Source organism: Pelodiscus sinensis, chromosome 9 (genome assembly GCF_049634645.1).
Source record: "Pelodiscus sinensis isolate JC-2024 chromosome 9, ASM4963464v1, whole genome shotgun sequence".
Taxonomy (NCBI): Eukaryota; Metazoa; Chordata; order Testudines; family Trionychidae; genus Pelodiscus; species Pelodiscus sinensis.
This window is the reverse complement of record NC_134719.1, coordinates 59,534,253-59,553,842: the sequence shown is the minus strand read 5'-3', so window position 1 is coordinate 59,553,842 and position 19,590 is coordinate 59,534,253. Positions and strand designations below refer to the sequence as shown.

The window sequence follows — 19,590 nt, the reverse complement described above, 5'->3', positions numbered from 1 at the left end:
GCATACCCTCAGTCCCCCCCTCAGTTTTATTTTTCCTTCCTTCTTTGGTTCCATAATGTAACTGTTGGGCTGTGTCTAAACTACATCCCTTTCTCGAAAAAGGGATGTAAATTAGACACTTTGAAATTGCAAATGAAGTCGGGATTTAAATTGCCCGCACTTCATTTGCATAATGGTGGCTGCAGTTTTTTTTTCAAAAAGGGGCTTTTCGAAAGAAAAACAGCTGTTTAGATGGGGATCGTTAGAAAATAAAACCTTTTTTCAAAAGATCCTGTACTCATTTTTTCAGGAGTACAGGATCTTTCGAAAAAGGTTTTATTTTCGAACAATCCCCATCTAAACAGCCGTTTTTCTTTCAAAAAGCCCCTTTTCGAAAAAACCCATGGCCACCATTATGCAAATGAAGTGCGGGAAATTTAAATCCCGGCTTCATTTGCAATTTCGAAGTGTCTAATTTACATCTAGACTTACTCTTGCATTCTGACCCCACGGCAAACCGCAGGGGCATCACCTTCCCAGTGTGAAACTTCTCTGAACCTGCACAACAAAATGTGACCTAAATGCAGGATCTTTTCACTTGGCCAGTGCTGTACACTAAAGACCCCGCTTTAGGAACCAGAAAATGATACCCAATGTGCCTGGCAAGCTACATGTACTTTTAAACCCACCAGTGTAGGTGACCGAAGTGCAAAATGTCAGCAAGCAGTATACCTGGTGAAAAGAAAATCTGGTATCAGAAAATGGGGCTCAGATTTTCAAACCTGCCTAGGGGATTTGGGCACCCCGTTTTTATTAGCGATAAGGAATGCAGAGATTTTGTTCCCACTAGGGGGATTTGAAAATCTGCACTTGGGTGCGTGGTGTGTCCAGCTTACATGCACTAGCCCATGGACTAGTCTAGCAACATGACTGGCATCCTACACGGCTTAGGCACTGGCCTCACCAGCGGTTTATGCATTGCTCCCAGATCTGTGGGGCAGTGGTGAGGCCGGCTGCATGTTCCAAGTCCTACGTTGGAGATGTCCATGCTTCAGCGGTGGGTGAAATAATTAAGTCCATCGTTAGCCCAGATTCTGGGCAGGGTTTCACCTGAGGAAACTCATTTGTGCAGGGTCAGGCGAGGATTGGCCCTGGAGTTTGTAGCAATGTGGTAAGTGTGCCCGGCACTCTGCAATCCTGGAGGGTGAAAATGACGACCCTCAGTGGAGGGCTTTCAATTGCAAAAGCAACCACGAAGGGCTGGGGATGCAGTTCCCCCTCCACAGGGACACGGTGAGCGTCTCCACCAATGTTTTGAGACCCAGAGAGGGAGCAATGTGAACCGATTCCCCACGTTCGCTCTTCAGTGCTTTATTTTTCTTGGACGTGTTAAAAGGCTGACTCCTCACTAGTGTAAATTGGAGCAGAGGGGTGTCTCGAGCAGCAGAGCCGAAATAAAACCGGCACGCTCTTTACCCTGGCCCAGTCTTCTTTTGTTTTCCGGGAGCAGCCCCGTGGGGGGTGTCCTGGCCTGACCGCCTTTCCATTAGGAACCCCTATGTTCAGGGGCGTGGAGAGGATCTCTTCAATAAATAAATCCACCAGGGAATGCCTGTTAGTACATGGTGTCTCCAGCGAAGTGCAGATTGGCAGGCAATCCATTTGGCTATTTTAAATGGTAGGGGCAGGTCACCTGCATTTTCCAAGTGAGTCAGAAGGAAGAAAGTTACTTGCCTTGGCTGCTCTTTGGGGTTCTTATTTATTTGGTTTTTTTAAAGAAAAACCTGCGATGCTGCCAAGAATGCGCTACCCTCAAAGGCTTTAACCTGGATTCTTAACGGCGTCGTTAGATTTTTAGCACTGACCTTTTAATGGACTAGTGTCCGATTCAGTGCTCCATCGTTTCAGGCTTTGCGTGTGCTGAAGAGGCTTGGCTGTGTCCCTTTGAAAATAATACGGAGGCTTCACGTGTGATCAGAACTCAGGTTAACATACCACAGCCTTTTGGGGGGAACAATCCCAATTGAAAAGAAGAGGGGTTATTAGGGCAGCTCTCTTAAGATCAGCGGTTGTTGTGCTAGCTTGGCACTTGGGAAAAATCTCTGCTTTGCCACAAGATCCTGTGTGATCTTGGGCAAGTCACTTAACCTCAGCTGCACCTTGGTACAATGGGGATACTAGCCTGGCTCTTCCAGGGGTGTTACGAGGATCACCACATTACAAATTGGGAGGTGCTCAGAGACTGGTGATGGGGGCCAGATGAGTACCTGGGATAGATAGTTATGCTACTGAGAGTCCAGAATCCATCCACGGAAGCCAATGCACTTAAACCAGCCTTGTACCCATCGAATGAAGCGCAGAATGTGGCTGACCCATCCAGTCTCTTCTGCTGTGGCATGAAAGTTCCCGTTGGCACCGGACGTACCAATGAAGAGGTTTGGGTCGTGGCTACCCCCTAGCAATGGAAATTGTTTTTGCCAAGTGCAAACCACTTCTGCTGATTAAGCAGCGGTTTAGTCCGCCCTGGGAAGGACCAGTTTCTGCTGGTGTGTCCTGGAGCACAGCGTCCCTGGCAGAGGAAAGTCTGCCGGGATGGGGGCCGAGGGAAACGCAGGCTGTCACCCCCCAGTGTGAGCGGCTCTGAGCCGGTTACGGCAATCCCAGAAAAAAGCAGCCCTGCGTGGGGAAGGGAAGGGATGCCCCAGGCAGGGCAGCCCTTGGCCTGCCTGCTGAATCAGAGCTGGAGCTTGCTGGCGCCTTTGCGGGGCAGCAGACTAGGCAAAGGGCCCGAAGTGAATCCGCCTGCCAGGTGTTGTCTCCACAGCAGAGCTCTCTGGGCTGGCGGGCCGGCGGGTTTCGAGCTGGCCTGCGGCATTGTTTGAAGTATTGTCTATGGCTCATTCTAGCTCAATGTGTCTTAAATTTTTTTTTATGAGGAACACCAAGGATTTTTTGTTGAGCAAAAAATAAAAAAGGGTCAGGAGGGGGTGGGAAGTTATTGAGCCCCCCCAAAAAATAAGCCACCTGCCTCTTTAAGGGCAGCCATTTTGAATTCTGTTGTTCTTCACAGCATACCTGTGACCGCTTCGTGGCACTCCGGTATTTAAGAAACACTGTTCTAGCTACTTAGCAATGCTTGGCTTGTCGTTGCGCTGCTGCAGCTCTTAACGGCTGTGTGCGTGGCACGGGGTCGTCAGGGTTGGGGTGCATGGCGCTGCCTGGGGAACCCCTCCCTGTGCAGGAGGCTGCCACGCAGGCTGCACCATGTAGGTCTTAGCCCCTGTCTTGCCTTAGGACTCGTGTGTGTGTCCTGGGCTCCTGCCAAGAAGGGAATATTGCCCTCTGTGCATGTTCGTCTGTGATCTTCTGACCTTGCACCACTTCTCCAGCCTGGGACCTTCCCCTCCACTCCCGCTATCACAGGACGTGAGAGGGATGCTGAGCTTGTGGAACTTGGTCTTCACCCAGAGGTTCTCTGGCAGGATGGTGCTTTGTACTAGCTGATGGCCACCCTAGACACAGAAGCACTTTGAGCTACTTGTACTGGCCAGATGCATTTTACGACAGTGTTTCTTAAACTTTTTAAGACCGAGGAACACCAAATATTTTTTTTTAATGCAGAACACCAAGGATTTTTTTGTTGAGCAAAAAAAAAAGTCACCTGTCCCTTTAAGGGTGGCCATTTTGAACTCTGTTCTCCGCGGAACACCTCCAACTGCCTTGAGGCACACTGGTGTGCCGCGAAACACAGTTTAAGAAAGACTGTTTTACAGGCATTGATCTGCTCATCATGATGAGGGCAGGATGGCCTAGTGGTGACCACATTAGCCTGGGAATCAAGACGTCTGGCTTCAACTCCCACCTCTAGCCGAGGCTCCTCTTGTGACACTGGGCAAGTCATTTAACCTTTCTGTGCTTCAGTGGCCTGTCTGTAAAATGGGCGTAGTTCTACTTTACTTCCCCTCAGCTGCTCTAGTACATTGTAAGGTCTTCAAGGCAGGAATGTCTCCTGCTCCGCAGTGCGTAGTGCACTAGGCCCATGATCTTGACAGTGGCCTTTACAAGCTGCTGCCATGCCAGTAATTAACAGGTGGGCCAATATGAAGCTGTGGTTCTTGCATAAGAACTGAGGTAGGGAGCGATCAAGCCAACTATAGTGGTGATTTTTGTTGTCTGCATGCCGTACCTTGGTGAAGGTCAGTCTGAGCCATCAGAAAGCTGGTCTCCACTACAGCTCAGTGGAGACACCTAAGGGACCCCTGCCCTGCGGAAAACAACAGTTCCTTGCTCCGTTTGTAGGTGAATCAATTCTTGCTCATTTGTCAAACGCAGACTGAAGGCCCCAACGGGGAAAATAATTTAGTGCGAATTCAAGCAGAGTTAATAGGCAAATAATTGACTTAATGGGCCAGATTCTGCAGTGAGTCACACACATATCAACGGACTGAATTCCGACTGACTAAGCAGATGCTGGTCCATCTGCATCGGTGACTTTGTCCCCGCTCGTTCCAGCTCCGTACATGGCTCCGTGCGCAGAGTGAGGACAGAAATCTGGCTCTTTTTTTAGATTTGGAGAATCGTTCAATCCGATTCTTCTCAGCGGTGCCGGTGCAGCCTCCGAGTCCAGCGGAGCTGGGCCAGCGTGACTAAGCCAAGAGCTCGGTGCTCTGACTCTCAAGCAGTTCCCCTAACACGTGAAGCACTAGCAAAAGATGACAGTTGGGTGGTTTGGAGGTAACCAGAGGTAATGTTCAGTACTAATGCAGCGGCATTGATCCTACCTGTTCATGCAATGTGTGTTTCAGAGCACACCTGTTTGGTGCACTCCAGTACAAGAGACACCAGAGATCAGGCTTAGATGAACGTCTTTTACTGCAAGTGTCCACCTGCATGTTCATCTGCTGTCTTCATTAGAAGGTGACGCTTTTATTCTTGCACACTTCACCTCTGCCAACGTAGAATCCAGCTTTGTGTGGGGCTATCTGCCTTCCCATCGGATCGCAGCCAAGAGTGAATCTGTGACTAGCATTCTAGGACAGTGAATGCTTTTAGGGCCGATGGCTCTTGCTTTGCTGAGTGGCTGGCAGCTGTTGCCTGAACCTTTTGAAAGAAAAAACCAGAACGGGTGGGGAAACCTCCAATGTATTGTTTTGTGAAAAGAAGCTAAAACTTTGAACTGTCGAAACCTTTCTGCCGGCTGCAATAGAAACGTTGCAAGACTCCAATCCCTGCCATCTTTGGAATTCCAGAAAGGATGCAGAATTACATTTTGGCTGCCTTATGGCAACTCGTTTTTAGCCATATGAAGGGCTTATGGGTAGGGCTGTCAAATAATTTTAAAAAATCAGTCAGTTGCTGTTTTAATTGGACGTTGAACAATACAACACCAATTCACCTGCCTTACAAATATTCACCTTTTTTTTTAAGCACAAAAGGGCATATGAATGTTTAGCAGATCCACAGACCAGCTACAGTGGTGCCTGTTCTCACTTTCAAGTGACATTGTAAATGAATATCAAGCAGCATTATCTGAGAAAGAGGCCGTGTAGGTCCTATAAAGTTTTACATTGTTTTGTTTCTGAGTGCAGTAAGCAAAACATATTTCTACATTAAGTTTCACTTTCTTTTATCTGTATTACAGTGTAAATATTTGTAATAAAACAGTGAGTGCTATACACTGAGTTCAGTGTATTGTAATAGAAATCAATCTAGTTGAAAAAGTAGAAAAACATCCCAAAATAAATATATATTTAAATGAGTATTCTGTTATTGTTTAATAGTACAATTAAAACTGTAATTAATCACTGTTCATTTTTAATTGAGTTAATTGCTTGTGTTAACTGTGATTAATTGATGGCCCTAGTTTATTGCTCCTTTTTGTCTTTCTAAAAATACCTAGTATTTATGTGGGGCTTCATGTGCTCAAACAACTGTCCAAACACTAAATCATCCACACTCTTGTGAGGTGGGGAAAGAAGTCTTCTAGTACATTGTCCACCTAAATATACATTCACACACTGTCCTTGCAGCATAGACACAGAGTTATGTGTCATATGCCCTATATTGCTGGCAGGAGATTCCCCTCTTGCTCCAATGACAGTCCTGTGCTTTTGGAGCAGGAGGATCTGTGTTTGTAGCCTCACAGCTGATCCAGGTTTCCCAGTGGCTGTGGTGTGTAACATACAGACAACTGTAAAGTACCAGGTGACTGACAATGTGCTGGCAAAGCAGAGAGTTGGTGATGAGCACCAGGCAGCAAGTCACTGATTCCTGGCTCCCCGTGCCCCTCCAGGCCCTGCTCCCTCCTGGGAATGTCTCAGAGCTGAACATGCAGCAGGTGTTTTCCAGGTGAAGGCCCTTGAGCATTAAGGCCCTAACTCTCGCTTGTCTAGTTCCAGCCAGAAGAGCTGCCTTTCCCCAGGTCGGGGAGAAGGGTAGAGCTATTCCCACAACGAATCCTTATGAGTGCAGGAGCAAGGAAGACGCTGGCTGCAGCCCGAGCCATCAGCCAGGCATGCTCGGTGCCAGCCAGCCATGCCATCTCTGCCCAGCCTAAAGGAATCCAGGATCAAGGCCAGCATGGCGCGTGAACATGCCCAGCCAGGACTGCGGCTCCATCTGGAGCATGTGGCCAGAGTTTGCTGGGGCTGGGCACGAGGGGGCTTCATTAACTGGAGAGTCCGGGTGGCCCAGTTCACCATCGCGTGACTTGGCTTCCTGCTGCCCACGCAGCATGCGGCTTTGCCTTTCCTGCTTTTGTTTTCCTCCATTTCAGTTGTCAAACCGAGTCTGATTGAAGCTCAGTGCGGATAAATTGTCCTGTCCTTCCTTCAGCCCCTCTTAGAATCACCTCTTTGCGCTGCTCTTCGTGCGCTAGATGTTTTCCCCTTTCCCTCACTCTCTGCTTCTCTCCCGCGTAGCAGTCAACTCCGGGAAGGGCTCCTTTTTATTATTATTATTTTTGAACAGGCAGGAATTCTTCCTCCCTTCAAATCCCTGACCAATGAGTCTTAGGATATGTCTACACAACAGAGGGTTTTTTTTTTTCAGAAAAACAGCTGTTTTCCCGAAAAAACGTCACTTATGTCCACACTGCAATCACATTTTTTCGAAAAACAAAAAATCGGAAGAACAGAGGGGTTTCCCAACTTTAGTAAACCTCTTTCTACGAGGATGAAGCCTTTTTCCAAAAGAGCTCTTTGGGAAAAAGATGTGTGTGGATGGGGAAGAGGGAGTTCTTTCGAAAGAAGAGGAAAAAGCACAGGTGCCCTGGTGGCCACTCCGTCCATAGTAATCACAGCCTAAATGCAAGATAGCGTCCATGCAGTGTGCGCGCTATCTGTGGAAAAAGCAGATGGCTTTTTCAATGTGCTTTGGCAGTATGGATGCTCTCTTTCGGAAGAAGTTTTTCCGGAAGATCTCTTCTGGAAAAGCTTCTTCCAAAAGGCGCCTGCAGTCTATACATAGTCTTCGTCTGGAGGTGAGGAGGGGCAAGAGTCTCTGTCTCCAGGGCTACCAATTCCTGCCCCGTTTCTACACACAGGCTATTAAAAAAGCTTTCGCCTCACTCCTGCAGCATGGCTCATTGGCCTCAGGACAGGGGGCTAAGAATAGAACTTGCTTGTGTGATACACGGGGTCCGGTTTCCCTGGAGGAACAGCTGCTGGTGGGCTGATAGCTCATCGGGGACCCCCTCTTACTCGGGGGAAGCATGGGACCAGGTTGCTGTGGTAACCGAGAGTGCACATCCGAGCCGCTGGTGGTGGTGAAGCTGGGAGGGGTAAAACGAGAGGAGAGGCAGAGGTGTCAGCCAATCCTGCACGGCCGGGGAAAGGGCTTGCCGGCAGCATGCCACTAATGTGGGGATGCTGATGTGGGACTCCCAGGGCAGTTTGGAGGCTGGAATGGGGGTCAGACATTAGGGAGGGCTGCCCCAGTCCCTGCCCCAGAGACCAAGTGGGGCAGGGGCTCTCCATACACAGCTGGCTCAGGGCTGTACCTGTCCCCCACGCCGACCAGAAGAACCGCTTGTCCCTGCTGAGCCAGGCAGTTCCGGTGCAGCTGCCGAAGTGAAGCGTGCAGGGTGTGGATGGCTGGGTCAAGCCAGGCCCAAAGCACAGCACGATCAGCCTGCCCCGGGCAGAGGTGAAACCAGCTGTAGGTCATAATTTTGCCGAGTAGCTTCCAGAGTCCACTTGCTGTTGGGGAGGATGGAGGGGGTGTTGTGAAAGCGCCGGGTGCCAGTGCGAGGTGGCCTGGTGCGTCTCCAGCACCCCACAAGTCTGACCAAGCGTGTCGCTCCTCAAGCCAAACGTTTATAATACGAACCTGACGTACGGCGCCCCCTGTGCTCCATTCCGGGGGTTCTCCGCAGCCGAGGCAGCTCATCCATGCCACATCCTGTGATGACTTTTTTTTACCACGAGACACTCAGACCAAGGCCACCATCGTCCTTCTCACATGCAGTGTCATCGAACCTCGGATTGCCAAATGGCTAGTGGACTAGCACCGCTGTATGGAATGTCCCCCCTGCCATGACCCACCAGTGTTACTTCATGTTACCCCTTTTGTGCGCTCTGTTACTGCCCTGGCACTGCCCGAGGAATAGGCTACAGCTGAAGTTGCTCTTTGGGTGTGGAACATTGAGCTCTGTCAAGGAGGGTCTGTCCTGGAACCACAACAGCTGGAGATGGAAAGATCACTGAACAAGTTACGCTGGGCGCAAAATGTGTCTCACACCCCATGCAAGTTCCTTTGCTTTGAAGCTTCAGAAAAACATTCCGGATTTGGTCAATGGGCACGTTTCATTCTGACTGTGAGCTTTTTATTTTACTTTTTTTCGGATATGAATTGACTAAAGAGTTTCAGAAAATTGTTGGACCAAACAACAAAACTTTACATCGTTTTGAAGCTTGATTCTCTTTCCCTCTTCCCACATGCACACACCGGAGATTTGTTGAAATCAGCCCTTTCCTGCCAACAACTTCAGTTGAGACAAATGAACATTTTCTGATGGAAAAGCAATTAGTTGGAAAATCCCCCTCCAGTTGTCGCTGGCCAGTGCAGGACTGCTCCGTGTTGGATATTTACCAATGTTTTGACAAGTCTGCTTTTAAATAACTGACCAATGGGGATTCTGCGGTGCTTCTTGGGGACCATAGTCGAATATTTCTGCCTCTTAGAATATTTCCTTGAAGTTGAACAAAGCTCTTTTTGTTTAACTTGATTCCATGGAAAAAAACAACAAATGTCTGGTAGCACTTTATAGACTAACAAAACATGTAGTTGGTATCATGAGCTTTCGTGGGCAGAGCCCACTTCTTCAGATGACCGGAGTTATGAGTTTGGGATGTGAACACTCGAAATAAATAGGAGAGGGGAAAGGGAAGGGGGATGGGAGACAGAGCATCAGTAAGTATCTGGAGAATAGGTACTTAAACCTAAGCAGATAAAAATCAAAGTCAACAGATAGATTCCCATGTCAGGAAGCATACTACTCAGAGAGCTGTTAGCACCTTCAATGGTTGTTAAATTGGTAGTGTCCCAACCAGCCTTCATCAAGATTGAGTCCATTAGCATGTGAATTGAATTTGCAGATGAACTGTAATTCCAGTGATAGAAGTGTAGCCGTGTTAGTCTGGGGTAGCTGAAGCAAAATGCAGGACAACGCAGCACTTTAAAGACTAACAAGATGGTTTATTAGATGATGAGCTTTCGTGGGCCAGACCCACTTCCTCAGATCAAATAGTGGAAGAAAATAGTCGAAGAAAATAGTGACTATTTTCTTCCACTATTTGATCTGAGGAAGTGGGTCTGGCTCACGAAAGCTCATCACCTAATAAACCATCTTGTTAGTCTTTAAAGTGCTACATTGTCCTGCATTGTAATTCCAGGGCTTCCCTGTGGATCTGGCTTCTAGAGAATTAATCTAAGAGGTTTCCATTTTCTTCCTACCTTTGTTGTTGTTTGTAGCCTCGTTATAAGGATTTGGCGTATCTCACTGAATGTTCCCCGCCATCAAGGCAAAGACAGCTACGTGCACTCGATACTTCTAATCTGTTCCCACACATCTTCCCCACCCTGCTCTAATTTTTCTTGTCCCTCTTTCTGAATTTCCAGCTTGCCCCCATCAGCTGGTTTACATAAGTGCTTCCTGTGCTGAGTGATATGACTAGCCTCTGAGCTGAGGCATTGGTGGGACGTGGACTGGGGGAGCTCCTTGCAGGGGAGTGTCTAGCAATCTGCTCCCCTAGGAACAGTCGGTCGTTTGGTGTGATCCAGTGGGAAAGACCAAAGGCCCTTTAGAAAAGTCAGCGCTAGCAGAGATAATGGAGCTGCATGCAGAGCGGCACGATCCTTCTCTTTTCCCCTCCATTCCCCAGCCTGCTTTCAGCTCAAACAGTGCGTGGGCCGATTCCTTGTGCACTGTGTGTGTAGTTACAGCTGTGAAACATCTGCCTTATGGGGAGTTGTCCATATGGCCATGGGAACCCATCGGGCATGTGGCAGGCTAACAGGCAGCTGCTTGGCACCATCACAGGCTGCTCTGTGGCTGAGGCCACCTCTTATCCAGGCTGCCCCCTCACTTGCTCCATTTCACGAGTTAATGAGTATCTCTTGAGGGTTTAATTAGATTGGATTGGCCAGAGCTCAGGTCCCATCCTGAGGGGCTGCGACTCAAAGGGAAACAGGGAACGATTAATGAAAAGTGATCACGGCAACTGCAGCCCATTTTCCCCAGTTACTGAATCAGTGCTGCATGGGGGAAAGGGAAACTGACAGACCCTGAGCGGGGGGTGTCGCTGGTAAACAGGCTGCCGGGAAACTGGGTCCACTGGCCTTAGGGTGGGTGGATTTACCCTCTTCCTTTTGGAGCAGGAAGGACTGGGTCACTCCCAGGCAGGATGTCAGGTAAGGCAAATCCTGTGTTTCCAGCTGAACGGCATTATAATGGGAGCTGTCAAAGAGTAATTGAGGGGTTCCCAGACCTGTGGCCCGTCCCTAGCTCTGACACATCACTGATGTGTGACCCCGAGCAAATCACTTTGCCTCTGTCTCCCCTCCCAACCTGTCTTGTCTGGTCCAATGGGGAGCTGTCTTTTGGGGGCGGGGAGGGGGAGAAAGAGAGAGAGAGTGTGTGTGTGTGTGTGTGTGTGTGTGTGTGTGTGTGTGTGTGTGTGTGTGTGTCCCTGCTCTCAACTGTGATTGGCAGGCGCCGCTGTCACATCAGTAACCACAGTACTGCTTTCTACATCCTTCTTCTGGTTTCTCCCCCCTCAGCGACAAGCCACACCTGGCCATGTGGCACTTCTGTCTCCCGTCATCTCCTCTTGGGCCCATGTGACTCTGGCACCATTGCAGCCGTTTTCAGTGTAAGTGTCCAGCCAAGCTACTCAGGACAGCCCACCTGCTCCAGGTTAGACATCTGGTTGGTGTTTGAAATAAGCCCCCGAGTCTGGTGGGGAAGGGGAGACGTGCTCCCCGTGCGCTGATCCTCCGTTTGATGTCGTGTGGTGACTGCAGATCTATGCTCTAGGGGACACTATACCAAGGACACAGGAGGCTGATCTGGTGGCAACAGCACCACCTGAGCCTGGCTCTGCTACTGACTGCCTGTGACACCATGGGCAAGTCACTTAGGGCTCATCTCTGCAGAGTTAACTCCAGTTACAACTTGAGTGATGCCCCAAATTCCAGTCCTGGCCTGCCCCTGTTGGTTGGCAACCTGGCTGCTCTCACGCAGTCCAGGCTAACTTGAGTATAGCCAGCTTAGCAGTGACGTCACAGCCTGTGGGGTAGGCACTGTCCCCATACAGCAGGTAGTTAAGAGAGGCCCTGCTACTGGTTGGAGCTTTTTGGGGGCGCGTCTACTGGCTGTGGAAGCGAGTCTCCTTGTGGTGTTTGATCCCTGGAAAACACATATGGAGCAGCAACGCCAGCGTCCGAGAGGTGGCTGAATTCATTGGACATGCAGAAGCACTTGGAGAGCCGGAAGCTGCCGCGCTGCCAGGGGCACCCCAGCGGCCCTCGTGTGGGAGTCCCTGAAAGGCTTCTGAGCAGCTGAGGCTTTTGTCCGAGTCTCAAAAGGTTGCACTAGTGTCCGTGTTAAAGCGGCAGGGAGCTGCTGAGCCTTTCACTAGTGCACGAGGCGGCACGGCTGGGCTGGGGGAAGGAGTTGGGCACTAGTGGGGCCACAGGGTTAGGTGGGCACTGCCAGTCCCGCTGGGGCAGGGCTACCCGTGCTTTCAGAGGATCCAGGCAGTGCACTGAAATGTGGACTCCCCATGTGTGTGATGCCTGATCCTGGCCCTTGTGAGCAGCCCAGATAGACCTGCCCAGTGCAGGAGGGGAGGGCGGGGGAGGCCGTTCTCAGGGAGCAGAAGGAAGCGGAATCTTCTCCCCCGGGCCATAGAGCCTCTGCAGGACCATCAGGCGTGGCCCCTGGACTCTGCCACGTCGCCTCGTCCCCGACCCCTCCGGTCCTAGGCCCAGCAATGGGAGCGAGCGAATGCGGGGCCTGGTTCTCAGAGGCGCTTGGCATCTCCGATTCCCATTGCCTTCCACAGGAGCTGTTAGCGCTTGGTGCGGCTGGACATCAGGCGCTGAACACCCCACGCCTGTCTGGGTTCGAATCACCGCCCCCTGGTGGCGGGTGGGAAATATTGCGCAATGGATGAACATGGTCTAGGGCTGGGCAATTATTTTTTTTTTGCTGGAGGCCATTTCAGGAATTTTTTAAATGGCCTGGAGCAGAAGGGGCGTGGCCTCAAGTGGAGGGGCGGGGCTAGGATGCTTCCTCACCCACAGACCATGATTGGCCCCCCCCAAAGTTCCTCCTGGCGGTGGGAGGAGACTTAGCATGCTCCCTCTTCTGCCCCCAGGCCAATCAGGGTTTGGGGGCGGGGGATCGCACGAAGCCTCCTCCCAGCCCCTAATTGGCCTGGGGGTGAGAGAGTGACAAGGCCTCCGTGGGCCAGATCAACCCACCTGGCAGGCCTGGGGAGGTCCCTTTTCCCACCCCTGGTCTAATCTCTCTCTCTCTTCCCCCCTCCCCCATCCCACGCAGGTCCAAGCATCCGTCAGTGAAGTAAGTGCCGTTTTATTAACCCTTTCAGGCCTGTCCCCCACTTCGTGCCCTCTTTGCGCCGGCTTCCCGCCTCTACAGCATTTTAGTGCTGGATGGTGCTGAGCTATTGCGGAGCGCCTGAGGGCTTTCCCCAGGGCTGCTGATGCCTGGGAGCCGGCTGTGCTCTGGAGTTTGGGTTTGCCAAGGCCAAGTCAGGCTGTGCCTTTTCGGCGTTCCCTGCTCGAGCTCTGGGCTCTAATCTGGCGTCATGCTCCTCGTCACCACTGCACTTCTCTCTGGAGGGACGTCTGTGCTTATTCTGCTGACGTAAGCCACCTGCAGTTGGACCAGGCAGGTCACACGGCACAGGGACCTCCTTTTTGAGGGGCAGCCCTGTATCCCTCACCTGGAAACTTGCTGGCCCACTCGAGGCCACAGGCAGGGGCTTGAGGCTGTTCTCCCCTGGTGTATTGACACGCTGCCCGTGTAGCTGTAAGAACATCAGCCTTAATTCACCCCTTCCAAGCTTAACTGGACAGTCTCCCAGCTTGTGTGTTGTTGAGTTAGTGCCACCTAGTGACTATGCCAGAAGCTTGAAGGTAGGGGTGCGAACAGGTAACAGGTTACCTGCTGAGCATCACCCCTAGGCTATGTCTAGACTACGAGCTTTCTCTGCAAAAAATATGCTAATGAGGGACTCATTTGCATGAGTCACAATCTCATTTGCATATTTTTTGCCGCTCCGTTTTTGTGCTAGGGGTTTTTTGCGCAAAAACAAGCAGTGTGGCCGTTTCCTTTTTGCGCAAACACCTTTTTTTCCACAAGATCCCTATGCCCCCAAAAAGGAGGTTTACCGATCTGGCGGGAAAAGGGTTTTTTACGCAAAAAGAAAATGTCCACACTGCTTGTTTTTGCACCAAAACCTCTAGCCCAAAAACGGATCGGCAGAAAATATGCAAATGAGATTGCGACTCATGCAAATGAGTCCCACATTAGCATATTTTTTCCCAAGAAAACTCGTAGTGTAGACGTAGCCTTACTGAGTCTGGCTTACCGGATACCGGTTAACCGGTGCCCGGGAGCAGCCCTTGGCCTGCTGCAGATGGAGGGCTGCCCGGGCAGAGCCAGGAGCTAGTAGGAGCCTTGGCCCCGGAGCCAGGATCCCACTTAGTTGGTAAACCAGTTGAATGTTAGGTTAACCAAACATCTAACCAGTTAACTGATTCAATGGAATTTTACATCCCTACTTGAAGGGTCAGAACTCAGGGGTCTGTCCCTGACTGGTTCATTGACCCTTGGGTGAATCCTTCCAGCTTGGCTCCCTCACCAATAGCATGGGGTAATGGGCTGCAAGGGTTAATTACTGTTCGTTAAGCGCTTTGGGAGGCCCGTGTGGAAAGGGATAGGGTGCGAGGTACAAGAGACGGCTCTTCCGCTCCCCTCTTCGCTAGTCCTGGAGAGCTGCATTTCACTGGCCACAGCTTTCTCCATCCTTCTGTCTATTTTGCAGACTTTCTCCCACATGCACAGAAAACGCCCTGGGCTTGATTCGGCTGCCACTCCGCTACCCCCATGTAAAGTCAGTGGAGGCTGCATGGATACAGCAGCTGCACAATCCCATCCCCTAACCCTGACCACTGTAACTGACCCTTGCAATCCACCCTCTCGTGTTTAACCCCCTCCTTTCCTTGCCCTGCCTTTCAGAGTTTGATGGAGAATCGGTCGGATGACAGCAGGAACTGTTGTTATCACCGGCGGAATACTAGCGACTGTGATCCTACTGTGTATTATTGCTGTGCTCTGCTATTGTAGGCTACAGGTACGTAAGGGCACTTCGGAGGCGTGTACCTCTGCTGGGTACGTCCCTGCACCATGCAAGTGAGTTAGAGGAATGCTGCTGTGCATTGCTATGTACCCCGCTGCCGCAGGACCTGGGGTTGTGTCATTGTTAGATCTTTGTTATCTCTTTCCCGGGACGCTCCAGGGTGTGAAGGGTTAATGGCTTTTCCTTTCTCCCGGTGGGTGGGTGCAGATCCTGGGGGTGGCGGTTTTGCAGAGGATGGTGTGAAGGCCAAGACTAGATAAGTTCACGGAGGACAGGCTGCTGGGCTGTTTGCCAGTAGCTGGGCATAGGTGACAGGAGCGATCACTTGATTGTTCTGTTCACTCCCTCTGGGCACCTGGCATTGGCCACTGTCAATGTCCTGTCCTGAAGATGGACCTTTGGTCCTGCCCAGTGTGGCCATTTGTAAGTCCTTTGTGTCTCCTCTCCAATGGTTCTGTGTGGCAGTCCCAGTAGTTGACGGTTATCCCTCAGCCCAGCTGAAAGGGAGACTTTCAGAGATGGAGAAACATGGGAAGGGGGGGTTTCAAGAATGACCATGAATCCTAAAAATGCCTTCAAATGTAGCCTGAGTCCAAGACCGTACGGGAAAGACCCTCTAGGACAGTGTTTCTTAAGACAGAGGAACACCAAACAATATTTTTTTTATGAGGAACACCAAGGATTTTTTGTGGAGGGAGAGAAAAAAGGTTGGGGGGGGGGGGGAAGGGTTGGAGGGAAAGTTATTAAGGGGAAAAAAAAGGTCAGGGGAAAGTTATTGAGGGGGAAAAAAAAGTCGCCTACCCCTTTAAGGGCGGCCATTTTGAATTCTGTTCTCCATGGCACATTAGTGTGTCACGGAACACAGTTTAAGAAACACTGCTCTAGAAGCCTTTAGCTGGAGAGCTGGAGAGCGCACCATCCCCTTGCTAACCCGAGCCTTTCCCTTGTGCACAGTATTATTGCTGCAAGAAAGATGAGTCTGCTGAGGAAGAGGAAGAGGAGGAGGAGGAGGAGGAAGAGCCGGATCTTCCCGCCCACTCGCACCTTACGACCTGCAATGCCTGCAACGCTCGCGTCGTGGATGGGCAGGGCAGCCCTGCGCCCCCACCCCATGAAATTAACCAGCATGGCGCTCGGAACTACTGCCCGACCTGTTCCCCCTACGGCTCGCCCTTTTACATACGGACCGCCGACATGGTGCGGAACGGTGGCGAGAGAGTCACCTACACGCCCACATGCTGCCAGGAAAGAGGGCCGCCCATCAAAATGGCAACCCTCCAGCGTTACCCGATGACCCGTCATGGCACTGTCCGCGAGGCCTTTCTGAACCCGAGGGCTATTAGTACAGACGTGTAATCACCGTTGTCCTGGTCTCACAGGGTGCGCCAACGAGATGGCCACTGAGGGTTGGGAGTTTCCATTTCTTTCTGTGGGATTTCTTGCAACAGAGAGGAACCCTTGAATGAACGGGGACAGCTAAGTAAGAGACCCAGCATGGTCCTGGGTTGACCTGGGTCCAGATCATTGTAAGCTTCTGTGGGACATTTGAATGAAGAGGTTGGACGTGGTGATTTCTGAACCCGTAATAAGTATAGTAATTATTATTCCACTGTATCTATTGAAGGGATTTGTCTAATGAGGGCTATGTACAGTACGAACTAACTTAATTATTTAGACTCTTCTGACTCTCCAGACTCTCTTAAGTCCTTAATGAGGTCTTTCGTGTCTAGACCAACCAAACTCTGCTTGTCACTTTCCAAGGCAATACCACTGGTCTCGTGTTGATGAAATGAGCACAGGCAGAAGAGCGTGGAGGCATTCTGGGAGCTGTCAGCTCCAGCAGCGACTGTGGCATTAGAAAGGAGGAAGAGAGAGAGAGGGAGGGTGAAGATCTAGCCAAGTTGCGAGGCATTCTCACACTCTTGCTTGACGAAAGCGAACGGAGAAGCAAATAAATGAATTGTTTGATCGTTTTGTTCCCTTCACATCCTATTAGCTGCAACTGAGCACTGGTGTCTGTCTTAGAATGTAAAACAGAATAACCTCTCCCTGGCTACTTTAGATAATTCCTGGGGGGAGGGATGGGTGGGGGGAGAGGAAAGGGACTAGTGAAATTACTGACATGTGCTCACAATGCAGATGATGCTCCTGCTGCTGCCAGAAAAAAAAATCCTTTTATCTTCACAGGCTTTTTTTTAGGCGTGACTTTAATTTAGTTTAGAGGCATTAAAAAGCGCAAGATTTTATTGAAAAATTGTTCCATAAAGAACTAAAAGCTCTCAGTGTGCAAAGCCCTGTGCCATCTTCCGGGGAACGGCGACGTATTCTTTTTAGGACTAACTCTGTTTACGACAGTTGCAGTAGGGGAGGTCTAGGTTGGATACCAGGAAAAACTATTTCACTAGGAGGGGGTAAAGCGCTGGGATGGGTTCCCTAGGGAGGGGGTGGAATCTCCATCCCTAGAGGTGTTTAAGTCCTGGTTTGACAAAGCCCTGGCTGGGTTGATTGAGTTGGGGTTGGTTCTGCCTTGGGCAGGGGGCTGGACTCGGTGACCTGTTGAGGTCTCTTCCAGCCCTAGATTTGTGACAGCAATAGGGATGGAATAGACCTACTGGATCACAACCACACAAGCAGATCTGTAGGGCACTAGATTGGAGGCTGACGCCTACTTTCTGTGGTAAAATGGGGTCACAGCATGAAAAATGTTGACAACCTAGAACGTCCAGTCCAGCTCTCGGTAAAACTGACTTTTTTTTTTTATCTCCACTACCAAGTGAGGTAAAAATTACTAAAAAAAGCATCTCTCTCATGCTGGTCCATTTCCTTAGCAACCAGTCGCAGGGCCCCTGCCGCGTGAGGTAAGAATTGGTCGCAGATGAGCTTACAGCGCCACACACATGCCCTCAGGGATGGCAGCTGGAGAATGTTCAATGCATGGCCGCATTGAACTCTAGGTGGAATTATTTAGCACTGTAGATGGCGAGAGAGGAAATAGTTGGAAGCCATGGAAGGAGCTGGACTGACAGCCTCGTGACTGATCAGCTGAGGTCTGACGTGGTGCTGAAGCGCAGACCTGGGGGACCCATGCTGGCAGGTAAGAGGAGTGTTTGGTCTTCAGACCCATTTATTTGTTGGTGACCTCCCACCCAGACAGCCAGGGACAAGGCAGATTAGTGTCCAATGTGATGGAGGGTGCTTGTGCTTTGAGCGCCTCCATCCGGAACCAACCCATCTGGGGTAGGCCAGTAAATGGGCCACTGGTCATCTGCAGGTTTGTATTTGAAGCAAGGCCTTGAAACTGAAAGTCTTGGCACCCAGGACCCTACTCCACCCTGTCCACACTGCTACCCCTAAACAGAATATGCCCAAGTTGCTCATCTTACCCCTGGGAGGAAAAAAACACCTAATGGGGACAGCACGGTAATAGCAACAAAGGCCTCTGACCCGTAGGCTGTGTCTAGACTGCAGGGCTACGTCTAGACTGGCATGATTTTCTGCAAATGCTTTTAACGGAAAACTTTTCCGTTAAAAGCATTTGCGGAAAAGAGCGTCTAGATTGGCACGGACGCTTTTCGCGGAAAAGCGTCCATGGCCAATCTAGATGCGGTTTTGTGCAAAAAAGCCCCGATCGCCATTTACACAATCAGGGCTTTTTTGTGCAAAACAAATCTGAGCTGTCTACACTGGCCCTTTTGCACAAAAGTTTTGCGCAAAAGGACTTTTGCCCGAACGGGAGCAGCATAGTATTTCCGCAAGAAGCACTGATTTCAGACAGTAGGAAGTCAGTGTTCTTGTGGAAATTCAAGCGGCCAGTGTAGACAGCTGGCAAGCTTTTCCGCAAAAGCAGCTGCTTTTGTGGAAAAACTTGCCAGTCTAGACACAACCAGGGTTTTTTCGAAAAAAGTACCGTATTTTCCGGCATATAAGGCGCCTGGGTGTATAAGACGACCCCCTAATTTTCCAGTTAAAACATAGGTTTTGGCCTATACTCGCCGTATAAGACTACCCCCCCCCCTTCCGAGGCAACACCATTTAATAACATCAGATTTGATTTAAATAATTTTAATTAACATGGTTTTGACTTACCGGTACTTAAAATCCTTCAAAATCCTCATCATGTTCATACAAAGCCTGCTCGGATTGGCAAAGGTTGTAATAGCCCGCCTCTCTGACTCAGCCAATCCGAGCAGGCTTTGTATGCGTTAATAGATGACACCGCTTGCCGTGATTGGCTCAGCGTGGTACATACAGTATCAGCACAGGGACGTTCTGTATGTAGCCGAAGCTACAGTACTGTATTAGGGCACATCCAGCGGGCTAAAAGGTAATAATAGGGACGTTCTGTATGTAGCCGAAGCTACAGTATGTTTATACCCGGCGTATAAGACGACCCCCGATTTTTGGGGGATGTTTTTTAGTATAAAAAGTCGTCTTATACGCCGGAAAATACGGTAGCCTTTTTTGAAAAAACTTCACCTGCGTCTAGACGACAGCCGCATTCTTTTGAAATTAAATCGAAAGAACACGGCTTTTCTTTCGACGGCGGTAATCCTCATTTCACGAGGAAGAACGCCTTTTTTCGAAAGTGTTCTTTCGAAAAAAGGCGTTCTTGAATGTAAACAGGCCTTTTTCGAAACAGAGCATCCAGACTGCCTGGGTGCTGTCTTTCGAAAAAGCAGCTCACTTTTTCAAAAGAAGAGGTTGCAGTCTAGACGCTCTC

The 19,590-nt window shown here is 50.1% G+C and overlaps 1 protein-coding gene across 8 annotated transcripts in view; it reads left to right on the top strand.

Moving 5' to 3' along the window:
- The window catches only part of LOC102447096 (protein FAM163A), a 57,386-nt gene extending 39,615 nt beyond the window's left edge, over positions 1-17,771 (top strand). For 3 of the 8 annotated variants that reach the window (XM_014575440.3, XM_025186597.2, XM_075936839.1), the window contains 4 exons: positions 11,260-11,351; positions 13,046-13,066; positions 14,750-14,864; positions 15,825-17,771. In XM_014575440.3, coding sequence (XP_014430926.1) covers positions 14,772-14,864; positions 15,825-16,226 — 495 coding nt within the window. In that variant the 5' untranslated portion in view covers positions 11,260-11,351; positions 13,046-13,066; positions 14,750-14,771 and the 3' untranslated portion in view covers positions 16,227-17,771. Of the gene's footprint in view, positions 1-11,259; positions 11,396-13,045; positions 13,067-14,749; positions 14,865-15,824 lie in introns of all 8 variants that reach the window. The other 5 variants (XM_075936841.1, XM_075936842.1, XM_075936843.1 and 2 more) reach the window with 3 other exon arrangements.
- Positions 17,772-19,590: the final 1,819 nt, after the last annotated feature.